The 22,649-nt window shown below is 49.2% G+C and overlaps 2 protein-coding genes across 3 annotated transcripts in view; both read left to right on the forward strand.

Moving 5' to 3' along the window:
- Positions 1–4,473: 4,473 nt before the first annotated feature.
- Positions 4,474–13,843, forward strand: CETP (cholesteryl ester transfer protein). Of its 2 annotated transcripts, XM_030512767.1 has the most exons (16): positions 4,474–4,659; positions 5,678–5,792; positions 6,740–6,874; positions 7,402–7,472; positions 8,293–8,380; positions 8,508–8,577; positions 8,860–8,920; positions 9,862–9,953; positions 10,221–10,400; positions 10,817–10,867; positions 11,200–11,367; positions 12,741–12,808; positions 12,933–12,975; positions 13,061–13,130; positions 13,451–13,536; positions 13,626–13,843. In XM_030512767.1, the coding sequence occupies exons 1-16, from the start codon at positions 4,533–4,535 to the stop codon at positions 13,710–13,712; spliced, it is 1,512 nt and encodes a 503-aa protein (XP_030368627.1). In that variant the 5' UTR covers positions 4,474–4,532; the 3' UTR covers positions 13,713–13,843. The 2 variants fall into 2 exon arrangements, with proteins under 2 accessions (XP_030368627.1, XP_030368626.1); XM_030512766.1 differs by lacking the exon at positions 10,817–10,867 and having other exon boundaries at positions 4,478–4,659.
- A 7,070-nt stretch (positions 13,844–20,913) lies between these two features.
- NLRC5 (NLR family CARD domain containing 5) overlaps positions 20,914–22,649 on the forward strand; it is a gene marked incomplete at its 5' end in the record, with an annotated part of 41,286 nt that continues 39,550 nt past the window's right edge. The window contains 1 exon segment of the mRNA XM_030512674.1: positions 20,914–21,211. Within this exon segment, the coding sequence (XP_030368534.1) occupies positions 20,914–21,211 (298 nt within the window).

The raw sequence follows: 22,649 nt of genomic DNA on the forward strand, positions 1-22,649 counted from the left end.
TTGAAGGGACCTTAAAGCTCATCCAGTTCCAACCCCCTGCCACAAGCAGGGACACCTTCCACTGGACCACCTTGCTCCAAGCCCCGCCCAAGCTGGCCTTGAACACTGCCAGGGATGGTGCAGCCACAGCTTCTCTAGGCAACCCATGCCAGTGATTTGAGCCTTGAAACTTCCAGAGCAAGGCTGCTGAAAGAGCATAGGAGTCCCTGAGAGATTTTCGGGGAATAAGATGACCTTGTGCTGTGACACAAATTGTGAAGAAGGGAAAGGGCCTCAATGCTGTGGGCTTAGGAAGCTGGGTTTGTCTTGGCCATGCTTCAAGCTGTGTGATTCTGCTGATGTGGTTCCCCCTGCTGAGAGCAGATCTCTGTCCTAGATGAGCAAAGGGAGAAATGTACAGTCTAGTTTGTCTTCTCGGGCATCTTTCTTTTCTGCAGAAACTTCTAACAGGCTGCTTACTTAAGGAGTTACTGAAGTCCTGTTTGTCACCAAAGGGCATGCTCCTGTCCTCAACTTGTGGAACATAAATATCATGAGAATGAGATGCTGCTGAGCAGATAAGCTCGGCGGGGGATGTGAGGGTGTGTGTCTTCCCCTTTTCCCCAGTCAAATTACCAAACATGCCAACTGCACCTCCATCATCTCATCCCAGCCTGTGCTTCCTAAGAATAGCTCTTGAAATGTCTGCTTGTATTTCTGTTGCTTGAGTATCAAATTGAGTGATACCACAGAGGTAACCCAGGCCTGGTGCTCAGCCAGGGTCACAAACCTTCAGTGAGGGGCTAGAGGTCAGTTAATGCTCAGCTTCCTGCCCAGGAGGGCTAGGAAATGCTGGGACGTGCTGCTACTAGGCCCATGTCTTGTGTCTGCTTGGTGACCTGTGCTGCAGAAGGACTTCCCAGTTTTCTTATATTAGCACTGAAAGTTGTATTTGCTGCTTTTCTAAGCCTGGGTTTGGCAGTGCAGAAACAGCTGCTGCTCCTGCAGGCTCCAGCCCTGCTGCCCTGGGCAGCCTCAGGTGAAAAGCCTGGGCTGGCCTGTGTGTGCCAGCTTATTTTTAAGCTGGAGGTTGTTACAGGTGATACTGGTAGGGAAGAGAAAAAATCAGGTTGGTTTCAGGAGAATTCTGTAGAAGACCATGTGAGACTTCATTGTTCACAAAAGCCTCACGGGTGGTTTACTTCCCAGGTGAGAGTCTGTTAAAATCTCACTATTCACAAATAGGAGTTTGAATTTATTTGCTGTTGAACATCCAAGCTGTCACAGTTGTAATTTTTAACTGTGAGAAATAAGCTCTTCTCAAAGGTGAGTCTCTTCAACTCAAGATCCCCGTTGCTGGGGTTTGGGCAGCACAGCCATGGACAATGCAGGGCACATAGTTGTGGTCTCCATGGGACTGACCAGGGCCTTGTGAGCACTGGATGCAGGGGTGAGACTAGAGCTTTGTCCTTGCCCTCCTGCCACCCAGGGCTGGGCTGCTGCCTGAGCCTGGCGTGGTGCTGGGCCCATCCTGCTGACAGAGCAGAAGGCAGTGCGGTACCTGAAGGCTATCGCAGGAAGCAGCTGCAGGGTAACACTGAGCGTTTGGGGTCAATGCAGCATGAAGATTAATGGTGCTGTGATGTGCCTCTGCTCTGGATAGTGTGGGGAAAAACAACCCCAGTTACAGGACGATCTCCAGCAAGATGGTGAGCACAGGGTGTGTGTGCATGGCCTTCAGATAAAGCCTTACGCAGCAAGTACTTATCAAAACATCTTCCAGTGTCCCCTTTGCAAGCATTATGCAGAAGCTTGGGCATTTAACCTTTCTCTGGCATTTCAAGCCTACCCTGCCTCCTGCTAGCCAAACTTAACCTTTCTATAGAGCTTTTAAATCTGGCCTGTCTCCTGCTAGCCTGACCTTGCACTGGGAGGAGGGGGCTGCTGTGTCCCTGCTGCCCTGGCCTCTGCCTGGTTACTCCAGGTCAGAGGTGCTTGTAGCATCTCCATGTTCCACATGCTTTTGTTATTGTAGGTGGGAAGTCTCCAGCCTTCCTGTTCCTGCTGGAGGTCAATGCCCAGCAGTTCCCTGTCCTCCCTTGCTCTCAGGTCATCCCAGCAGCAGCTTCCCAAGTGGTGATGGGGCAGGGAAGCTGGCCTGTAAGGGGCTGTCAATGCGCTAGACCTACCAGGACCAGCACACTGGGTCTGGGTTCTTGGTCTTTCTGCCCCTATCTACCCTGGGACACCAGTGACAAACACACCTGTATCAGACTGCTTTGGTTCTCCCTTCATGCTGGTACGAATTGCTGCTCTGGGCAGGGGGGGTGGCTGTGTCCTCCTAGGCCCTGCTCTGCTTTCATCTACAGTCACTGAGATCAGCCTCAGTGGGGCTGCTTCCCTGTTGCAGTGTCTCCTCTGGATCTGTTCCAATAAAACTCAAACTGCACAGCATGCTTGAGTTTGTATCATTATCACTTGTGCTAAGGATGCTGGCAGATGGGCTTGTGTGACAGTCAGCAGAACCCTGTCTCTGCTAACTTAAGTGCTTCGCTGGCTCAGTGCTGATGGTACCCACTCCTACTGTGACCTCAGCTCTTGGCCACTGCACATCACTTAAACTGTGATCTGTGGGGAGGGCTGGGCATGTGGGAGCCTTCAGCTGAAGAAGAGCAGAAGCCTGAGCTGTTACAGGGGTAAAGCCTCTTGAACTGAAATCCTCTTCTACCAGGTCTGCCCTTTGCAGCTTCCCTGAAAAGGGGCTTCTTAGCCAGGGCTGTGAGGATGCCACAGCAGCTTGAGGTGATGGCACTGGGCTGCCATGTGGAAGCTCTGCTGGTCAGGCACCTGCTACCTTTATACATGCTTCCAGATACTAAATTATCACAGAATCCCATCCTGGTTCCACCCCCCCCGCCACAGGCAGGGACACCTTCCACTAGAGCAGGTTGCTCCAAGCCCTGTCCAACCTGGCCTTGAACACTGCCAGGGATGGGGCAGCCACAGCTTCTCTGGGCAACCTGTGCCAGGGCCTCAGCACCCTCACAGGGAAGAACTTCTGCCTAAGAGCTCATCTCAATCTCCCCTCTGTCAGGTTAAAGCCATTCCCCTTTGTCCTGTCCCTACAGGCCCTTGTAAAATGTCCCTGTTCACTGACAATGCAGCACGGGCTCGCAGCGGGCAGCCTGTCCCGTGCCGCTTGCCTGGATGAGGCTGTGGCAGCTGCTGGGCGGGTCAGTGGCCGCGAGTGCCCCGCGGGTACCTGAGGCCGTTCACGTCTCAACTCCGGACGCAAACAGTGCGGCAGGGCGGGGGCCGGACAGCAGGGCCCGGAGGAAGCGTCTTCACCCAGAGCAGGGAGCACGAGGCGTCTGCCAGGGAGAGTAGGGCAGCTGGCACCTCGCCTCGCTCGGGGGTCGAGTGTCCCCCTGCAGCGCTGCAAGATCTCACCCTTCCTTCTCCGTCTGTCCTTGCTGGCTAAATGGCTCACAGGAGATGCTGCTGCAAGGCTTCTTTATGAAATGAGGTCACCCTGTTTTCTCCTGCAGCTCGTTCTGGGGTGGCTTCTGCACCACAACAGAGTGTCAGGAGATGGTGGTTGCATGAGGAGTGCATGTGAACCTAGTTTCTCATGTCTTGAAATTAGCAGCTGGGAGGCTAGGTGCATGGAAGGCTCCAGCTTAGTGGGTTCTTCCCCATCCTGAATGTGCCAAACCAAAGATGGCCCAGAAATCCAGCCAAGAGGCAGAGAGCTCCCAAGTCCTGTGGTTCTGGGGGTCTCCAGAGATGGATATAGGCACTCACCCAGCAGTATTAGCAGGAGGGGCCCCCTCCCCAGGAGCATGCCTCAGTTTCGCCACTGTGGAAAGGAAATCAGTGGAAGGGGAAGCAGTTAATACAGAGGTACCGTTCAAATAGGGCTTTGCTGGGAAGAAAAAATTCTTCCCTGTGAGGGTGGTGAGGCCCAGAGAAACTGTGGCTGCCCCATCCCTGGCAGTGTTCAAGGCCAGCTTGGATGGGGCTTGGAGCAACCTGGTCTAGTGGAAGGTGTCCCTGCCCGTGGCAGGGGGTTGGAACTGGATGAGCTTTAAGCTCCCTTCCAACACAAACCAGTCTGTGATTCTGTGAAGTTACTGCAGGAATGGAAAATACGGAATATTTCTGTGTGAAGAGCAAATGATGAACTGGCTGGAAGCGGAGCATGAGGCTGCTCCCTTGACTTTATCCCCTCCTAATCTCCATCCCCCTCCAGTTTTCTCTGCTTGCTTTGATGCATGCATGTCCTGAGTTAAAGCAGTCTTGGCAGGAGCGCCAAGTCCTGCAGCCCAAGTGCCTGCTGTGGGAAGAAGGCAGCGTGCGACCTGAAGAGTGTTAAGGAAACTATAGGAAGATTAGGAAATGTGTGATGAGTTTTGATAACCAGAGGAAGCAGGTCATGTCCTGCTTCGAATGAGCACTGCTCAGAGGTATGAAAGCAGCCTTTGCCACGGTCAAGAAGCAGTCGGTCTTGTTGGCGCTCTCTGCTCTGGCTGGAGAAGCTCTGGGCTGGCAGGATGAGGCTGCGGACCTTCAGGATCTTGCTAGTGCTCGTCCACGTGTCAGCAGCCTGTGAGTTTGGGCCCTTCCCTTACAGAGTCACGGGGATTGTCTGCAGGATGACCAAGCCTGCGGCATTGCTGTGTAAGTGCCTGCTGTACGGGCTGTGCTTCTCTGCTCCCCACTACAAGTTAGTGATAGAGCAGCCAAGGGAGCGCGTTTCTTGCTTCCCTGGCTCTTGTGGAAACCGTTTATGCTGTCAGATATATTCATACCTGCCTGGGAGCACGGGTTAAAGCATGGGCACCTGAACTCAATAGGCACAACTTCTCAAAGGAGCTAGAAAACAATCCCAAAGCCCTCTCCACAACCCAAACCTTTAGCAATGTTAGTCACTGGGGGCTGGCGTGATGGAAGAGCTAGAGCAAATGTGTGTTTGATTTCTCACTTCACCTGGGGTGGAGCACAGAAGGGGAGAAACAAGGGTTCTCTGCTGCTGGGGTTTCTGTGCAAGGCTCTGAGGGCTCTGCATGTGGAAGAAGAATAACTAGGGCTTGCGCAAAGGGTGGGAGCAGCTCTGTCTCATTGCCTCCAACAGTGGGATATGCAGGAAAGGATGCTCGGCCAAACTCAGAGAGGGTATTTCTGGGAGGAAGAAATCCGGTACAAGCTTGCACCTGTTGCCAAGGCTGGAATTGTCTGGATAACATTAGAAAAATGGGTACAGAAATTGGAATCTCAGAAGTTTTCCTTTGGAGACCCAACAGCTGGCTGCAATACAAGCAAGCAGCAACAGAGGAAAGCACCAGGGTGAAAAAGTAAACAGTCTGTGCAGTGTAAGGATGAGACACCTTCAACCTTTCCAAAGTCCGCCCAAAGGTGCAAATGAAGTGTGTGAAAGCTGGGCTTGGTTCCCTGGGAACAGCCTGGCTGGTGACTGTCCAGCCCACACATGGCTGTCCCCAGCTGCCACCAGCTCTTAAAGTCAGGTTTGGGGCTGTTTTTGTCTTTAGTATGCCCTGAAACTACTTCTAGTGCGTCCTTAACCTAATGGGAATGCCTTGATTGAAACTCTTCTGTAGTGCTTTAACCCAGGGTGCGGACTTGGCTTTGAAGCCAGGACAGGCTGCAGTTTGGTATCTTTGCTCTTTTCTTCCAACAGTGAACCAGGAAACAGCACAGGTCATTCAAGCAGCATTCAGAAATGCCAAATTCCCAAATATCACCGGGGAAAGGTCCATGCGGCTCCTCGGCAAGGTGGCTTATGGGCTGACCAAGTGAGTGTCTCTGTGTCCCTGTGCCAGGAGAGGTGTGGGCTGACGGAGGGAGACAGGAACCGGCATTGGAGGGAGCTTTGATACAGCAATTCCTGGTGAAAGGAAAGGTCTGAACTAGGACAGATGCACTTTCTGGTCTGCGCCTTGCAGACAATTTGTACGCTGAGGTTTAGGCTGCTGATGTATTATTTGGGCTAACAAATGCAATGGTGCAAACACAGGATGGATTTCCTGCTGTGTCTGCAGTGAACAGAGAGCACTGCAATGAAACATGCTGAGAGAGCTGGGCTTGTTCAGCCTGGAAAAGAGAAGGCTCTGGGGTGACCTTAGAGCAGCTCCAGTGCCTGAAGGGGCTACAAGAAACCTGGAGAGAGGCTTTGGACAAGGGCCTGTAGGGACAGGACAAGGGGGAATGGCTTTAACCTGACAGAGGGGAGACTGAGATGAGATCTTAGGAAGAAGTTCTTCCCTGTGAGGGTGGTGAGGCCCTGGCACAGGTTGCCCAGAGAAGCTGTGGCTGCCCCATCCCTGGCAGTGTTCAAGGCCAGGACGGATGGGGCTTGGAGCAACCTGCTCTAGTGGAAGGTGTCCCTGCCTGTGGCAGGGGGTTGGAACTGGATGAACTTTAAGGTGCCTTCCAACCCGAACCAGGTTGGGATTCTATGAAAACAGAGTTATTTCTATAGCGCAGTCCTCTGTGTTTCCTGTTTAAAGCATTCCCCTCGCCCCATCCCTGACCATCGCCAGGGAGCAGCAGTGCACCGAGGCTGAGTAAAATCACTGTTGGCCTTGTGCGTGGCGCCACCGCTGTGATTTGCAAAAGCTCCCGACTGCAGGGTTGGCAGGGGCGCCTCAAGGACCCCAAGTCCTCATTAGCAAACGTGTCTCGCCTGGTCACAGAAAACAGCCGTGGAGTTGGTGACAACCCAGGTTTCTGTTTTTCCCAGCATACAGGTAAATGACTTGTCCATCGAGGAGAGTGAAGTGGAGCTCAAGGAGAACGATGCCATTCACATTGCCATTAAAAATGTGACAGCCTTCTTCAGAGGGACCCTGAACTATGGCTATGCTGGGGCCTGGTTGTAAGTACCTGGGGGCTGGCTGCTACCAAGCACCACGGCTCCCTCTCCTTCTGCTGCCCCCAGGCATGCGTTGCTGCAGAGGGGCTGCGCTGTCAGGCTCTCTTGGATCGCAGCACTGCTTACTGCCTACATGAGACAAGGTTTTATACACTGTAAGTGCTGCTCAGCCCCATCACTGCTCTTCTCACTCTGCTTTCTGCCTTTCTGTCCTCACCGTCACCCCCTGCATGACAAGACAAATGGCCAAAGCATAAAAGTTCTTCCTTCCCCTTCGCTGCTCTATATACTTTGAGTGGTGGAAAAAAAGAGTTTAATGATCCTGGTCTCATGAGTACTGCTAAGGCAGTGGTTTGCAACGATTTAAAGCCAGAGTATCTGAATGTGCTGCTGCATGTTGGGGTTTTACACTGATATGACTGATGTGAAATGTGTCATAAAACCCATCCTGTGGCTGTTGGGGGGTCAGGGAGAAGATGCATCCCATTTAGCATTCAGGTTGCTAAATGTTCTCTCTTCTGCCATTACAGTTTGCAGCTTTTTCATTCAGTTGATTTTGAAATCGAGTCTTCCATTGACCTCCAGATAAATATTAAACTGAGTAAGTAACAGCTGGGGATTGCAGGCTGCAAGGGTCTTGGTGTGTGTCCCTCCTCCAGAGCTGCAGGAAGGACCAGGTGGCCAGCTCCGCTTGTCTCTGTGGGGACTGGGTGGCAGCTGGAGCCTCAAGTGGGTCTCTGCCACCCTGTGCACACAGGACAGGAGACCACATGGCCCTCAAAGACCTCGTAGTTTTAATGGATCAAGCAGAGGAAGCTGGTATAAAAAATTTCTACAAAGCATATTCCTTGCGAAAGTTAGTAGGCCTAGACTAGAAAGGGACAGAGGCTAACCTCCCATAAAGGATAAGAGGGATGTGGGTTATCACACGCGCCTCAAAATACATTTTCCTGCCTCAAAATACATTTTCCTGGTAAGGTGCAGGGGGAGAGCAGCACAAAGTTCTCGATGACAGTATACTGCAATTTTCTAATGTTTTGCAATGCAATTTAATTCCCTCTGTGCTCTGGTCTGTGGGTTGTACATACTGCCCAGGTTCTCCTGGGTGATGTTAGGACACAACAAAGTTCCTCATGATAGGAGCTGGTATCCAAATGAAGTGCGAAGAAGCGTGCCTGGTAGACTAGCTCAGCTGGAGCTGTGAGCAGAAACCGTTCATCCAGGTCCAAGGTAGCCCCATCAGCCCCAGCTTTGCAGGGTCCTGAATCTTTTGGACACATGGCCCAGGAGGTGTGGGGGACTCTGGCTGCCCCTCTGCAGTGATGCCCTGCTCCAGGTCTGCAGGGTCTGCAAAGTACACTCGTCCTCCTCGTCTTGGTAGAAAATTAGCTTTTTTTTCTTTTCTCTTTTATCCCATGCAGTGTGCCAGAAGGACCAAGTGGCTGCCGATGCCTCAGACTGCTACCTGACTTTCCACAAACTCACACTTCACCTGCAAGGAGACAAGGAGTGAGTCTGTCCCCCTTCAAAGTCGGGCTTCACTTGCCCGGCTGCTGGCCCCCAGGTGCTTCAGCCCAAGCATCACCCACCCTGGGGACTGCTGGGTGATCCCGGACCATGCTCATGTTCTGTGCAGACCAGGCTGGCTGAAGCAGCTCTTCACGGATTTCATCTCCTTCACTTTGAAGTTTGTTCTCAAGAGTGAGGTAAGATCAGACACTGCCTGTGGATGGAGAAAGGTCAGTTTGCTACACACTCTTCTGCTCACGTATGCCCAGAAGATAATAGCATTTTAGTGCTTGCAAAAAATAAGACAAATAAATAGAATCTGCAAAACCTGCCCCCACCCCAGCTTGGATGGGGTCAAAGGTTGTGCTGACGCTGGGATCTTGGATGGTGCCGGCCTGAAGAACAGCCCCCAGGTCTCACCACGAGGCCCAGCTCTGCTCCACAATCCAAGTCCTAATCTCTTCCTTTTCCTCTTGTAGGTGTGCAACGAAATCAATTTTCTTGCCCAGGTGCTGGCAAAATTTGTACATGATTTAGCAGGTAAATATCCTTGGGTTTTTTGCTTTCTTTTTTATGTGCAACTTTTAATGCTTGAGCCCCAGCAGGACAGTAGCTACATCCATCAAAAAAATCCTTTGAAACTGTATGTGGGATCCTAAGCCTTCAGACAAAGGCAAAATAAACCTTAGCAAAGTTCTGGTTTGAATTTTTCTCTATCAGGTTGATTTTTAAGGGTGACTGCACTGGTTGAAAGACATGAAATACTTCAGTTCATGAGGTATTTCTTCTTCATCGTGTAATGACCAGAGGTGCAGAACAACTGCAGAATGAGTGACGTTAGCTAGCACAGTAACATGCATTGGAGTATTGGGGCTGAGATATTACAGCATCTGTGTATGCCTGCTGATGATTTTCCCATGGTTCCCAGTCCCAAGTATCAGGGAAAAGGATATGGAATGAAAAAAAAAAGGAATGTAGAACTGAGAGTAGTTCCCACTATTTCCAAGTGGGAACTATTGAGCAGTAGCAGGATCCAGCACTAGCACCCAAAAGAGTGGGATCCCTTAGTCTCATCATAGAATCCTAGAATGGGTTGGGTTGGAAAGGACCTTAAAGCTCATCCAGTTCCAACCCCCTGCCACGGGCAGGGACACCTTCCACTAGACCAGGTTGCTCCAAGCCCTGTCCAACCTGGCCTTTGAACACTGCCAGGGATGGGACATTCACAACTTCCTTGGGCATCCTGTTCCAATGTCTCACCACTCCCACTGTAAAAAATTTCTTCATTATACCTAAATCTCCCCTGTTTAAAATTAAACCCATTGCCCCTTGTCCTGTCACTACAGTCCCTAATGAAGAGTCATCTCTGTGTCCTTTTGTAACTCCCAGTCACCTTCTGCAGCAAGTCCTAAAAGTGACTGCCACATGCTGTGCCCACAGTCACCTTTCTGGTGTGAGGTTTTGGTGTTTTCTTCCTGCAGAAAATTTTGTCCGGGATGAAGCTATCAGTGTCGATATCTCCCTTGCATCAGTTCCTTTAATAAAAGCAAATTACCTAGAATCCCACCACAAGGTAAAGTAACCTGTGCTGCCCAGAGATCAAAGGTTTTCTGGGGATGATGTTTGCAGGAAGGCTACGAGGGGCTGGTTCCTTGCTGCCATGCAGAGCATGGGCTGCATCTGCATTTGCAGCGTGGGCTGATGCCAGCCCTTCGCCTGGGCACGCAGCTCGCACTCTGCCCCAAGTCCAGCCTTCACCTTGCAATGGAATGCAGGTATTGACACCTTGTCCTGTCTGCCAGCTGCTCGTGGTGGCCAACACGCTTGCTTCCCTTTAAAGGGCCTCGTCCTGTACAAGAACTACTCCGATGTCTTCACTGACTCCGTTTTCTCCCCGTCACTGCTGACCGAGTCTCGGATGCTTTACTTCTGGCTGTCTGAACACACCCTCAACTCTTTGGCTTCAGCAGCTTTCTTAGATAGACGTCTGGAATTGACCATAGGAGGAGAGGAGTTGCAGGTGATTTCAGGGGTGGTTCCCTCCTTACATCATATTGTTGGGAGAGAGTAAAATAATCCCTAAATACTGTTTGGGTTTTTTTTGGTGAGGGTTAGTTTCTGTAGAAGATAGAAATCTGTAGTCAGTCACTACATGTGATCCTAGTCAGAAATTTGTGCCTTCTTAGCAAGAATGTGCTACCAGGCAGTGTTATCCCTTGGAGCAGTAATACCAGCTGGTAGAAAACTTGCCTGCTGAACTGCAAAGTGACGTGGCTTTCTGTAGGAGTACTGAGGTAGCCAAGGGGTGACCTCATGGGGAATTCAGCCATGCCTCTGTCCTGGCCACAAGCCACTCTGGCCATCCAGCCTGCATCAGGGTTGACCACAACCTGCTCTTTTGCTTTTCTACAACCTGTTTCTGGTTTGTTTCTGAAGGCACTGTTTGAAATGGAAGACACGGAAGCGCAGCGGAACGCGGTGCAGATGGTAACTTTTGGTCTTATTTAAAGCATTTTATGTCAAATGAAGAACTTTTCAAATAGATTCTGCTGCACTGTAACAACAGTGTCCTTCCTTGACAACTTGAATCTTGGGTGGGCATGAAGGGGAAACCAAGGACTGATGGAGAAACTCTGTGCTTTGCAAGGAGGATTTTGTCACCCTCCAAGCTGGCACAGCTTCTCTCCAACCCAGCTGAATTATTGGGCTTGTGTGAACTGGATGAAAAATTGGAGACTACAAAAGGGATGCACTTGTGTGGCAAACTGGCATGAAACTGGGAAAAAGCATGACTCTTCTGTTGCTCCTCTCTTGACCAGATTTTTCAAGGCACCTCCTATAACAACTGTGTGGCCAAGGTGTGGAGTCTTGCCCATCCCCAAATCTCTGTTCAGCCTGAAGGGACAGTTGTGAAGTCCTTGGTAGCAGTGGAGGTCAGCACCCTTCCCGCAGGAGAAGAGTCCCTGATGGTTCTGTACATGGAGAAGGTCAGTACTTGCTTCTCCTGACTGTGAAGACCTTGGGAAGGGTGGGTGGGTAAACCATGGGAGGTGGAGAAAGCATGTCAGTTCCTTTTAACACTGCCATCTCTTCCCTTAACATCTAAAGCTGGGAATGATGATAGCATTTACGCTGGCTCAAGGCCTCCTGTATTAGGCTAGCCCATCACTGGTGTGCAAGGTGGTAAAAGCAGCAGAAAGCTCTGATGAGCCCCCATTAACCTGCACCAGACGCAGTGAAACCCTTTAGCTGAGGTATTTTAAGTGAGAAAGAAGGCACCATGGGAATGTATTTATTTTGAAATCACCTCATTCCCAAATTCTAGCTCTGGCCCCCACTTAGAGGATGGTTGTCTCTGACATGAAGGTACAGCTGTGGAGAATGCCCAGCTCCAAATATAACCTTTTCCGCTATGTATGCCTCTATGAAAGTTCCTGCTTACACTGTGTTTTACCCCATACTCCTTTATACTGAATCTAAAGAGGCAGAAAAAAGAAATGCCAACAGCCTTGCTGTCATGGGTAACATCAAAAGAAAGCAGTATGTCTGTCCAGCCTTGTAATTATGGGCTGGTATGGACACTAAACACTGCATAAAAGCAAATCCCTGCCTGAGGGTAGACCAGCCTCTTCAATTTAAAGGGTTAAACTGTAATTGAGTACAGTTCCCTCCTGCCCTCTGCAAGCATCCCACACTAGCAGGGTGTGCCAGGGAAACATGCACGGCTGGTCTTTGTGCTCCAGGTGATCTCTTGAAACTAATTTCTGGTAGGAAACTACTGGACTAGAGGTGGTGCCCAAAACTGTGGCTCTCAGGATGTGATCTGCTTGCGGCCTGCCAGCCTCCTGGATCACAAAATGCTCCTTTTAAATGAATATTTGCATACAGGCAGAAGCAAGAAAATGAGCCTAAATGGTCAGAATTCAGAGATTGCTTTCTTTTTTAGTTTGGTTATAAATGCAAACACTATAGGAAGGCTACTTGTGGTATCCTTGGCTGTTCTCTCCACATCCAGTCTGATGATCTTTCATGTTGAGCTGGATGATCATTGGGAAACAACACTCTATGTAACCATTTCCTTCATGCATATGCAGGATTTCATTCACAAAATGGCAAAAGCATCAGTCCTGTGGATAAGCCAGTCTAGAATACCACAGGCTGAGGCTGTGGGCATCAGGGGGGAGTTCACTGCATGCAAATAGAGAAGGAAAATGCTGACCTTCTCTAGTAATATCTGGAGGTAAAGCCAGAAGGATGTTGAACTCTGGGTCATAGTAAGTAAACCAGAATGACCAAATGCAAGTCACTCCTATAAGGCAAGATGAGCCATGTCTCAACCCTGTTGTTCATCTTTGTGCAGGAAATCACGGTCACCATCCAAGCTGCCTATACAGAAAAGAAACTCATTTTGCACCCCTTGGAATCCAGGTTGGTACTGTGGTCTCTGGAGGGTTTCTCTGCCTCTCTTAGCCTGTATCTGAGAGCAGCATGACAAGAAGATCTCTGCAGCCCTTAGAGACTTCCCCCCTCTCCATTTTTTCCTTCCCTTCAGGATAGAGTTTAAAGTCTTTAACTGCACAGCTGATCCAAGTGAGGTAAGTTCCAAGAAAGTATTCGCTGGGCGATCTGTGGCAAAACGATGTATTTAAAACCTTTTTGTATGAATTTTCCGGCTTTCAGAATGATCCATCCATAAGAAACTTCCTGCAGACAATGATCTCGGTTGTTGGGATCCCAGAAGTGATTTCAAGTGAGTTTTCCCTTTGGGGAAGTGCCAACCTACTCCATTAAAGATCTCCTAAACCTAAATACTAAAAAATACATCAATAACCTTGACAGCTTGGTGGGACCACATTACTGATGCAAATTTCTGCTGGATTCACTTGGGGAATGGGGAACCCTTTGTAAATGACTGGGACAAAGGAAAAGTGAGTCTTCCGTCAGGCTTGAAGTTGTGGGGCATTGAAGCACAATTAGCTTTTGGCAAGAGGCAGAAAAGGTGGCAGTACATGATGAGCAGCAGACCAGGACAGCTGTACCTGTAACTGGATGGGTTTACTGATTCCACAGGGATCGAACCAGCTTTGACTTCACTGATGAACAGCAAAGGGCTTCATCTATTTGAGATCAGAAATCCTGAGATCATCACAAGAAAGGTAAGCAGAGTTCAGAAATACCTGGCTCTCAAAGCCCTTCTTGGGAGTGTGACATAAACTAATACAATACTTTTCTTCTCCCTTTTTAGGGATACATAATTGTACAACTTGACTTTAGCTTCCCGAATCATTTGCTTCTTGATTTTCTTCAGAATATAGAGCTGATCTCTTCTTAAAGGAGCCCAGAACTTGTGTACAAACAGAAAGATCGTGTCTGAACCAGTTAAAAGATGAGCTGATTTAAATCAGTTTCAGCTTAATTTTGTTTCCTTTTCCTAATAAATGCTCCAATTTCTGTGCGATTGTACTTCCATGGAGGCTTTCCTCTGCAAAGATCTTGAGTTCTGCACTTCTATGCACTTTACTTTTCCAGGATCTTTAAAGACTTGCATGCTTAGGAGTAAGGGTTGGACTCCTGAAGTGTACAGGCTCTGGGGTTAGCACTCAGGAGGCAGCAGAAATGGGCTTTACTCACCTTTTGGCATCTTTGTTGTTACGTTTTGGAAACATAGCATCTTTTGTGTTGATCCTGGGTTTCATTTTTACCATGAGCCAAGAGGCTCCTGATTTTGACAACTCAAATGACATTACGAAACTCCAAGTAACTCAGAACCAGTTCTACTAAAAGACCTGGGTATGGCTGAAAAAATGTAAATGGATGTGAATTGACAGTGCAGTGCAGTGCACTACAGTAACGCAGATCTCGTGCCCTGGGTGCTTTCTTTACAGAGCTTGTAGAGTCTGTGTAGAGCTCCAGGAAATTGTGATGCCCATGTTGTTGAGATGATGGGAATAAACTTGAGAAAAAAAAAAAAAAAATTATAGGGAAGCCAAAAAGATTATAAGTGCAGGAGTCCAGATAACAGGTTCCTCTTCCTTCCTACTACAGTGCAATTATTTATCTGAAGTGTCTGTTATTTTCCTGTACCAATTCATGCTTCCTTGTTTTAAATTTGTCTCTTCACTTCAAAGAGATCTTACATAACACACCTAAGGCTGTGGCGGTGGTCACGTTAACAAAGGCAGAGGATGATGTTCTCCTCCCACACAAAGCTGTATTAAAGCTGAGGCTCCTGCAAACAGCCCTGTGAGGCTGGCAGCAGAATGGCCTCGGTTTCTCGAGCTCCCGGGGCATGGTGGTTGCTCCTTCCGCACTGCCATGGGTGTCCTCCCTAGGGAACAAGACACCGAGATCCCCCAGTGCTCCCTGCTCCACACAACGGCTGGGTTTAAGATCTTTTCAGTGGACTTGGTGCCAAGGCTGGTGGAGGAGAAGACTGCGGCACGTGGAGTGGGCTGAGGTTGCTCCATGGCAGCCAAGGAAGGTTTATCTTGCTAAGCCTCAAGAGCTGTGTCCATGACACTGCAGGTGTCACTGTGAAAGATGTGACACCATGGCGAGGCCAGCAGTAGCCTTGAAGAAGCCCTGGTGCAGTGGGCAACTTCCCACTTCCCTTCCCACCCTGTCCCCACACCGTCTCTGCTGGCTAAGGGTTTGTCCATGCTCTCTCTTGCCCTAAAGCCACTGATGCTGAGGTTACACTTCCCCTCTCTGCATGGCAATGCCTGCTGAATTCCACGGGAACTGGCTTCTGTCAAGCCTGTCAACTCCTACTGACATTCCACTGGAGTGACGAGCATTAAAGAAATGGCAGGGGAAAAAAACACCTTTTTTTCACCCTTAGAGGTGCCTTGCCATACCAGGCAAAGGCGCCTGCTGGGGCACTCAGTGGTGACCCACTGGGGCTGGCCAAGCCGGCTGCCCTCGCATAGAGAGCGGGGGCTCTGCTGACGGGAGAAGCAGGGAAGTTGCCAGCAGACCCCAAAGGGTCCCACCGCGAAATGGCGGCGCAGCCCCGTCCCGGGCCGGGCGGGCGCTGCGGGTAGCCGTGCCTCGCCGTCGGCCCCCAAGAAATGGCGGCGCAGCCCCAGCCCAGGAGCGGAGCTGAGGAGGGCGGCGGTCGCCGAGCCTGGCGTGGAGCTGCCGCCGCGGCCCCACGTGCTTTCCCGGCAAAGCGGCTCCGCCGTCGGGCGGTTTCTGTTTCGAGGCGGGCTGCGCCGCCGCCGCCGCTGTGACCGACGGACAGCGCGCCGGTGAGTGCCGCGGTGGGAGGAGGCGGAGGGCGTCCTGCGGAGCTCCCCGTAAGCGTTCAGAGTGCGGGGTGGGGGGTCTGGCTGCGGTCTTTGCTCTCCCGTGTCCAAGGCGAAGGTTGGATGCGTTGCTGGAGGTGACTTTTGCTCCCTGGTGCTGGGATCAAACCAGTATCACAGCTTTTCCTAACTGGAGCAATGTATGGGAGTCTGTCAAGGATGATGTTGGGAACTTTTAGGCACAAAATCATTAGTTTGTTCATAAAGGGGTTGCATTGGTAGTGCTGTGACAGCTTCTGGTCTGGTGGAAACACCATCCACCCCACCATCCCCTCCTTCCACTTGTGGTCTGTTCCATCTACCCCTCTGTCTCCTCCTTCCACTCCTGATCCCTTCCATCTACCTCTCTGGTCCCCTCCATCTACCTCTCTGGTCCTCTCCATCTACCTCTGGTCCTCTCCATCCACCCTTGGTCTCCTCCATCCACTCCTTGGTCCCCTCCAACTACCCCAGTCCCCTCTGTCTACCCCATCCCCTCCACCCACCCCCTAGTTCTCTCAGAGCTCTGCCATTCCCTGCGCCCTACTCAAGGAGATGGGGGCATTGCTGGACATGCGTTTGGGGGGGGGGGGGTTGGATTTTTCTGTTTCTCTCTTTCTGATAAGTGAATTTTGAAACGGTGCTGTCTGCCATCTTGCCTTGTCTGGGACTCAGGTGCAGGCTGTATCTTGTCTTCCAGTGTAGCTTCTCTGGCTTCTAGAGAAATATTAATAATATTTAATTGTTTGTGGCACCTGATCTGGCTAGATCTGAGATCTCTGTGCACACAGTTCTATTTGATACCTGGGGTTTGTCCTCAGGTCATTCATATCTACTCTCACTTAAATCTTGTCCCTATTCCCAAGGAAAGGCAGGTTGCTTTTTTCCCTTCAATATAAAGGAAATAGTAAATAAATATTTCCTTATGTGCCAGGAAAAATGCATATAAATAAAAATATTCCCATTGCAAGAGCCTTAACCAAGTCAGAATTTACTCCACAGAGAGCATTCGCCCCCAAGTCCCATTTCTTTGGATCACTCCCTAAAATCTACCTGAATTATCATCTAGCTATACATATTTTAGAGCAGGATAACGCTCTTCTGCTTTTCTGAGTGGGTATTTTCGCTCACCTCACTGTTGTTATCACAGAGGAGCTGTAGTTGGGGAATTCCTGGACGGTTTTACTTTCATTTTGGTGCGTGCTTCAGTGGAGTGGGTTAGCAAGGGATATCAAGGCAGTGGATGTTGTCTTCCAGCTCCCCTGTTTTGTGACCCCCACTTTGGTTTTGGTGGCACTGCTCCGTTTCTGGGCCAGTGCTCCTCAGAATTGCAAGAAGTTGCAACAGTAGATTTGCAACAGGGAGCTTCAAATTCGTTTTTATTTTTCATGGATGGAAATGGCGAGAATGCTGAGTTGGGGAGGCAACTTGAGAAGTATTTTTCCAATGTGTTTTAATGGTGTTTCTGCATTTGAAGCATGAGGCCAACGGTCAAGGTTCAAAACTTCCCTGGCTCTTCTTAGGAGGTTTTTGTGCTTCATTTCGAGATTAGAGGTATTTTATTGTAGGTCACTGCCCATCATTTCTGATGGTCTTATTTAGCAGAGCAGTAGTAGCATAGGAGCTGTGCAGCACCGCCTGAGCTTTCATCTAACTTCTCAGTGTAGACTTCTTCTTGAATATGAGTCTTTCATCAATTCATATGAAATTAATTCATAGTCTTTGTCTGAATGGCTTCCAGTCTTCATTGGCATGATTCAATATTTATATTCAATATGAAGTAGGTAGCTCTTGGTCACCAGGGGAATAAAGTCAGAGCATTGCTGTCTCCAGGTTTCTGCGTGTTTTCTTGGCTGGAGAAATGTAAAATGAAAGTCCCTAAAGGTTGTCTCATCAGGCTACTGGGAAATGAGGTTTGTTTTGCAGGAAGCCCTGTTATTTTGCAGTTTGTTTAACTTTGACATGTTCAAATGTTTTCTTTTAAATCTTCCATTGCTTTGTTTGTTTTTAATGTGTGTGTTACTATTAGCCTTCTTTATTTGTATAACTGATAATATAAAATGAATTTCATAATAACACTTTTTGAATGAACACTTTCAGAGTCCTTTCCAGTATGTTCAGAGTTTGAATTCTTGGCATTATGGGAATAGCCTGAAGAGAAACTGGTCCTGGTTAAGCCGAATTTTCTTAGCATTTCACCAGGAACTTTGCTGTTGTTTTTGTTAGAATAGTGAGTGACGGGCATTAGAGGATTTTTACAAACTGGGGGGTTTGCCCACTTTCTGGTGGATCCCAGAGCTGCCTCACTTTTTATGTAGCACATCTTGAAAGCTTGATCTGGAATGGGAACCTGCGAAAAGCCTTTCTTGCACCAATACTCTGTTATAACAGTATTTGTTAATGCTGCATGATAACCACCTTTGACATGGTTTTGACCTGGAGGGTCAGAGATCGATAGAAGAGCATCCAGTGTCACCAGCTTTGCTCTTGTTGGATGTCTGTTTGTCTTTTGGAGTGCAGGAACAGAAAAGACTGATGAAATCCTTTCCACCCTGTCCTGTGCTGTTAGCACTCAGTCAGGTCACATCCCTTTGTTGCATTAATTTGGCTCAGTCTCAAAAATGTCCAAGGCTGTTCGAAGAGGCAGTACAGAGAGGGCAGAGAGTGCTGCTGGGTTATGGGGGAAGGGGTGTCCTCTTAAACATAAGCAGGACAAACGTCTTGAGCAATTTGAGCAAAATCCAGAGAGGGACTTTTTACAAAGGTCTGTAGTGACAGGATGTCCTGGGTTCAGCGGTAACAGTTATTTTTTTCCTTCCTAGTAGTTGGTGCAGCGCTGTGTTTGGGCTTTAGTTGGAGAACAATGCTGATGATAACACACCGATGGTTTAGTTGTTGCTCAGCAGCACTTACCCTCATCAAGGACTTTTCAGTGTCATGCTTTGCCAGTGAGGAGGGGCACGGGAAGCTGGGAGGAACCAGAGACAGGACACCTGACCTGAACTAGCCAAAGGGGTATTCCATACCACAGCACGTCATGCCCAGTATAGAAACTGGGGGGAGCCACCCGGAAGGGCGAGATCGCTGCTCGAGTTGGGCTGGGTGTTGGTTAGTGGGTGGTGAGCAATTGTATTGGGCGTCACTTGTGTTTGTTGGGTTTTTCCCTTTCCCCTTTTAGTTTTATATTCTCTCCCCTTGTTATTTCTATTATTATTATCATCATCATCATTATTATTATTATTATTACTATTGTATTATACTTTAGTTATTGGACTGTTCTTATCTCAACCTGTGGGGTTTACATTCTTTCGATTCTCCTCCCCGTCCTGCCCAGAGTGGGGAGAAAAGGGATGTGAGCAAGCAGCCACATGGTTCTGAGTTACCAGCTGGGCTTAAACCACAACACGGAACAAGGGGGAATGGCTTTAACCTGGCAGAGGGGAGATTGAGATGAGCTCTTAGGCAGAAGTTCTTCCCTGTGGGGGTGGTGAAGCCCTGGCACAGGGTGCCCAGGGAAACTGTGGCTGCCCCATCCCTGGCAGTGTTCAAGGCCAGGTTGGACGGGGCTTGGAGCAACCTGGTCTAGTGGAAGGTGTCCCTGCCCATGGCAGGCATTTGGAACTGGATAAGCTTTAAGGTCCCTTCCAGCCACAACCACTCTGATTCTGTGATTCTACGTCTGGGGAGTGAGGGCTGAACACCAGAGAAGGTGGGCTCCACAGGCACAACTCCCCTGTCTCACCACCCTCATGGTGGTGGGGTGGCTGCTGCTTTTGGGTTGAGAACATGTTTGCTCAGAGAATGGCAGTTACTAAGGAATGTTGCTGCGTGCACCAGCCTCATTAGGGGTGAAATGATTCTACCCAGTGGGATGCTTCCACTCAACAGGCAGCTGTCCACTGGAGGCAGCGTGGTCCAGATGCTGCTGTAGCCTGGGCTGGGGCCCTTCTGCAGCATGTATGGAGGCATGCAGGATGGTAACCAGTTTCCTCGTCCCCTTCCCTGTGGCAGGGGTGGTTGGACACCAGCCAGCACCAGCTGTAGTGTGGGGAGAAATCTCCCTTTGCCATCTCTGCTGAGAAGTGAGATGGAGCTGGTACGCATGGTGTTTTCAGCCTCCTGCACATGAAAGTCTTCTGGAGAGCTCTGTAGCCTCAGATGATCAGCTTTTCACAGCTTTTCTAGTGTGACTGACTGCCTGACTTGAGCAAGCTGCTTCTGCTTCTACATCAGCTTCCATGAAGGTGCTGAGACCAGTAGGTTGACATAGAAGACCAGCTCAAGTCAGGCAGTGGCACCAGGAAAGCTGTGATTCTTTTGAAATGTTCCTGTAAAGCCTGTCTTCACCTGCATCTTAGCACACAAGGCTCAGTCCTGCATTTTCATCCCACCAATAGTGGATCCTCAAATGTCCACACTTTGTGGTCACTGCTGGTTTGGGTGGAAGTTGCTACCTAGAGATGAAAAGCTCCACAGCTGACCCTGGGATCAAAGGCAGAGCTCTACATCTGTGACCTGTGTAATTGCCCATGTCCTTTCCTAGCTGCATCCTGCTCTGTTGTTATTATCCCTAGACATCTACATGGAGTGAGACAACTGCGTATGGGCATGCACCATGTGTTCGCATATGCTGAAATGGTGCTGCTAGCAGATCAGTTCTTCATCAGGGAATGGAACAGAAGCTGCATTTGCACTTGACAGCTGACGGGAGGCTGACCACACAACAGTGCAGGTAGGAGACTGTATGTGCATGGGTTTGCTGTGGAAAACAAGTGGAAGTGGAGGGTGACATTGTCACCAAAACAGAAATTAGTTGTTCATCCCCACAAAATGAGCAGCAAGAATGGCTGTCTGAGCCCTTTGATGGGGGAGATATCTTGCTCTTAGAGTCCCATGCCTCCTGCTGCATGTGAAACATGTCATATGTGGCATGTGGCCACTGCAGCGATACAGACGTCAACAGAGCTTTTCCTTGGCTGGTGCCAGAGAGACTGACTCCTGTTGCTTGCTCCTGCCCTTCACAGTGCTGTTACATTAGGCACTGTGCAGGTAAGAACTGTGGTCCTTGCACTGTATCATGGCTGCGCTGGGACTGGCCACATTACACTGCGAGAGTACGACAGCTAGGATATTCTGGGTTAGACCAGGGCTACAAAAGCACATCAGATCATCAAGGGCTGTGCTGGCTGCTCAACAGCAGGGCAGTGTGGGTAAACATCTCTCACTTCTGTGCCCATTGCTACCCTCTGGCCCCCATTTCAGAGTGATGATCTAGACCTGGATGTAGTCAGTGCCCGCTCCCAGCTAGTGGAGTTACTCAGCCACCACTCCGACTGGCTGCTCACGACCTCCCAGCGCTTCCTCCCAGGAGCGGCCCTGAATGGCCTGGATGGGATTACCGACCACAAAGAAAAAGTCTCAGTGCTCCTTGACCTGCTGGAGGAGGCTGGCCCTGCCACCTGGGAACAGTTTGTACAGTGCCTGTGCATGGAGTGCGACCTCCCCCTGGATCTGGAGATACAGGTCATGAGTTCTGCAAGAGAAGGTAGTGGCCAGGTTCCTCTGTCTCCAAACACAGCCAATGCCTTGGCCCGCAGAGCTAAGAGACCAGCCTAGGCAGAGAGAACACCAGTGCCTCACTCACAAAGTCAGTGCCTCATCAGTGAGATCTGGCAGTCCTCTCCATGGTGTCCAGCAACTATAAGCTTTTTAACCAAGCCACTTGGTTTAACGAATAATCTGACTTTGTTTCTGGTTCACTCAGTCTATCTTTCACCATAATCTCTGGAGTAAGATCAGACACTCAAAAAATAGCTATTGGAACAAATAGCAATAGTTCATGTTTTCAGAGGTGCTTTTTCACCATTGCTGGGCCTGGCTGCTGTTGGTGGGCAGTTTCTTCACCCTTTCAGTAGGAACTGGCCTGATTTGAGGATGGAGGGTTCTGTGGACCTTGTAGGAACCTGTGTGGTCATATCATCTGGATTCCCAAATTGGAAGTGTCTGCCAGGTCAAAGTCGCTTTTCCCAGAGAGTGTTCTTGAGAGACTAATTTGGTCTATTTTGGAGAAAGGTGTGCTGTACTGTAGGGATTCCTGCCTGCTTGTTGTGAGAGTGGAGAGCATCATGATAGCTGATACCAGCTGATAGCTCTTGAAAGAGAAAAACATGGATGCAATAGTATCTCAGAAGTTTCTCAATGGCAGTGATTTACATAGTAAGAAAATTCAGCTTCAGTCCATATTTCTTGGTGAAAGTTTATTTTGCCAAGTTTTCTCTTCCAGATTTCTTGAAGGAAGGTTTTGAAACTGCTGAAATTTGTTGTGGTAGTTTTTTCTTTTTGGCATAGAAATATAAGTTGAGGTAAAAAAAAAAAAAAAAAAGACAAGACATAAAAAGCCCAAACCCCATACAAAGTGTGCACCTCCTCTCCAGTAAAGCCAAGATGAAATGTTTTCATACATTTATTTGAAGACCAAAAAAACCCCAAAACCTACCTTTTCGCTCTGTAGATGTTAAATTCCTATTTTTTTATTTTCCTGGCCCAGAAAGGCAGGAATTACAGACATTTTAAAATACAGCAGAAGAAAACCACTTCCCCATATCAGTCATTAGCAGTTTGAGGTAACGAAAATGTTGTTATCCATAACAAGTGTGGTCAGTACACTAGGACATGGAGCTGTTGGAGCAAGTCCAGAGGAGGCCACGAGGATGGTCAGGGGCTGGAGCACCTCCCATGTGAAGACACGCTGAGAACATTGGGGCTGTTCAGCCTGGAGAAGAGAAGCTGCATGGAGACCTCAGAGCAGCCTTCCAGTATCTGAAGAGGGCCTATAAGGATGCTGAGGACAGACTCTTCATCAGGGACTGTAGTGATAGGACAAGGGGCAATGGGTTTAAACTTAAACAGGGGAAGTTCAGGTTAGATATAAGGAAGAAGTTCTTTACTGTGAGGATGGCGAGGCACCCCAAAGAAGTGGTAAA

This window comes from Strigops habroptila, chromosome Z (assembly GCF_004027225.2).
Source record: "Strigops habroptila isolate Jane chromosome Z, bStrHab1.2.pri, whole genome shotgun sequence".
In the NCBI taxonomy this organism is placed as follows: domain Eukaryota; kingdom Metazoa; phylum Chordata; class Aves; order Psittaciformes; family Psittacidae; genus Strigops; species Strigops habroptila.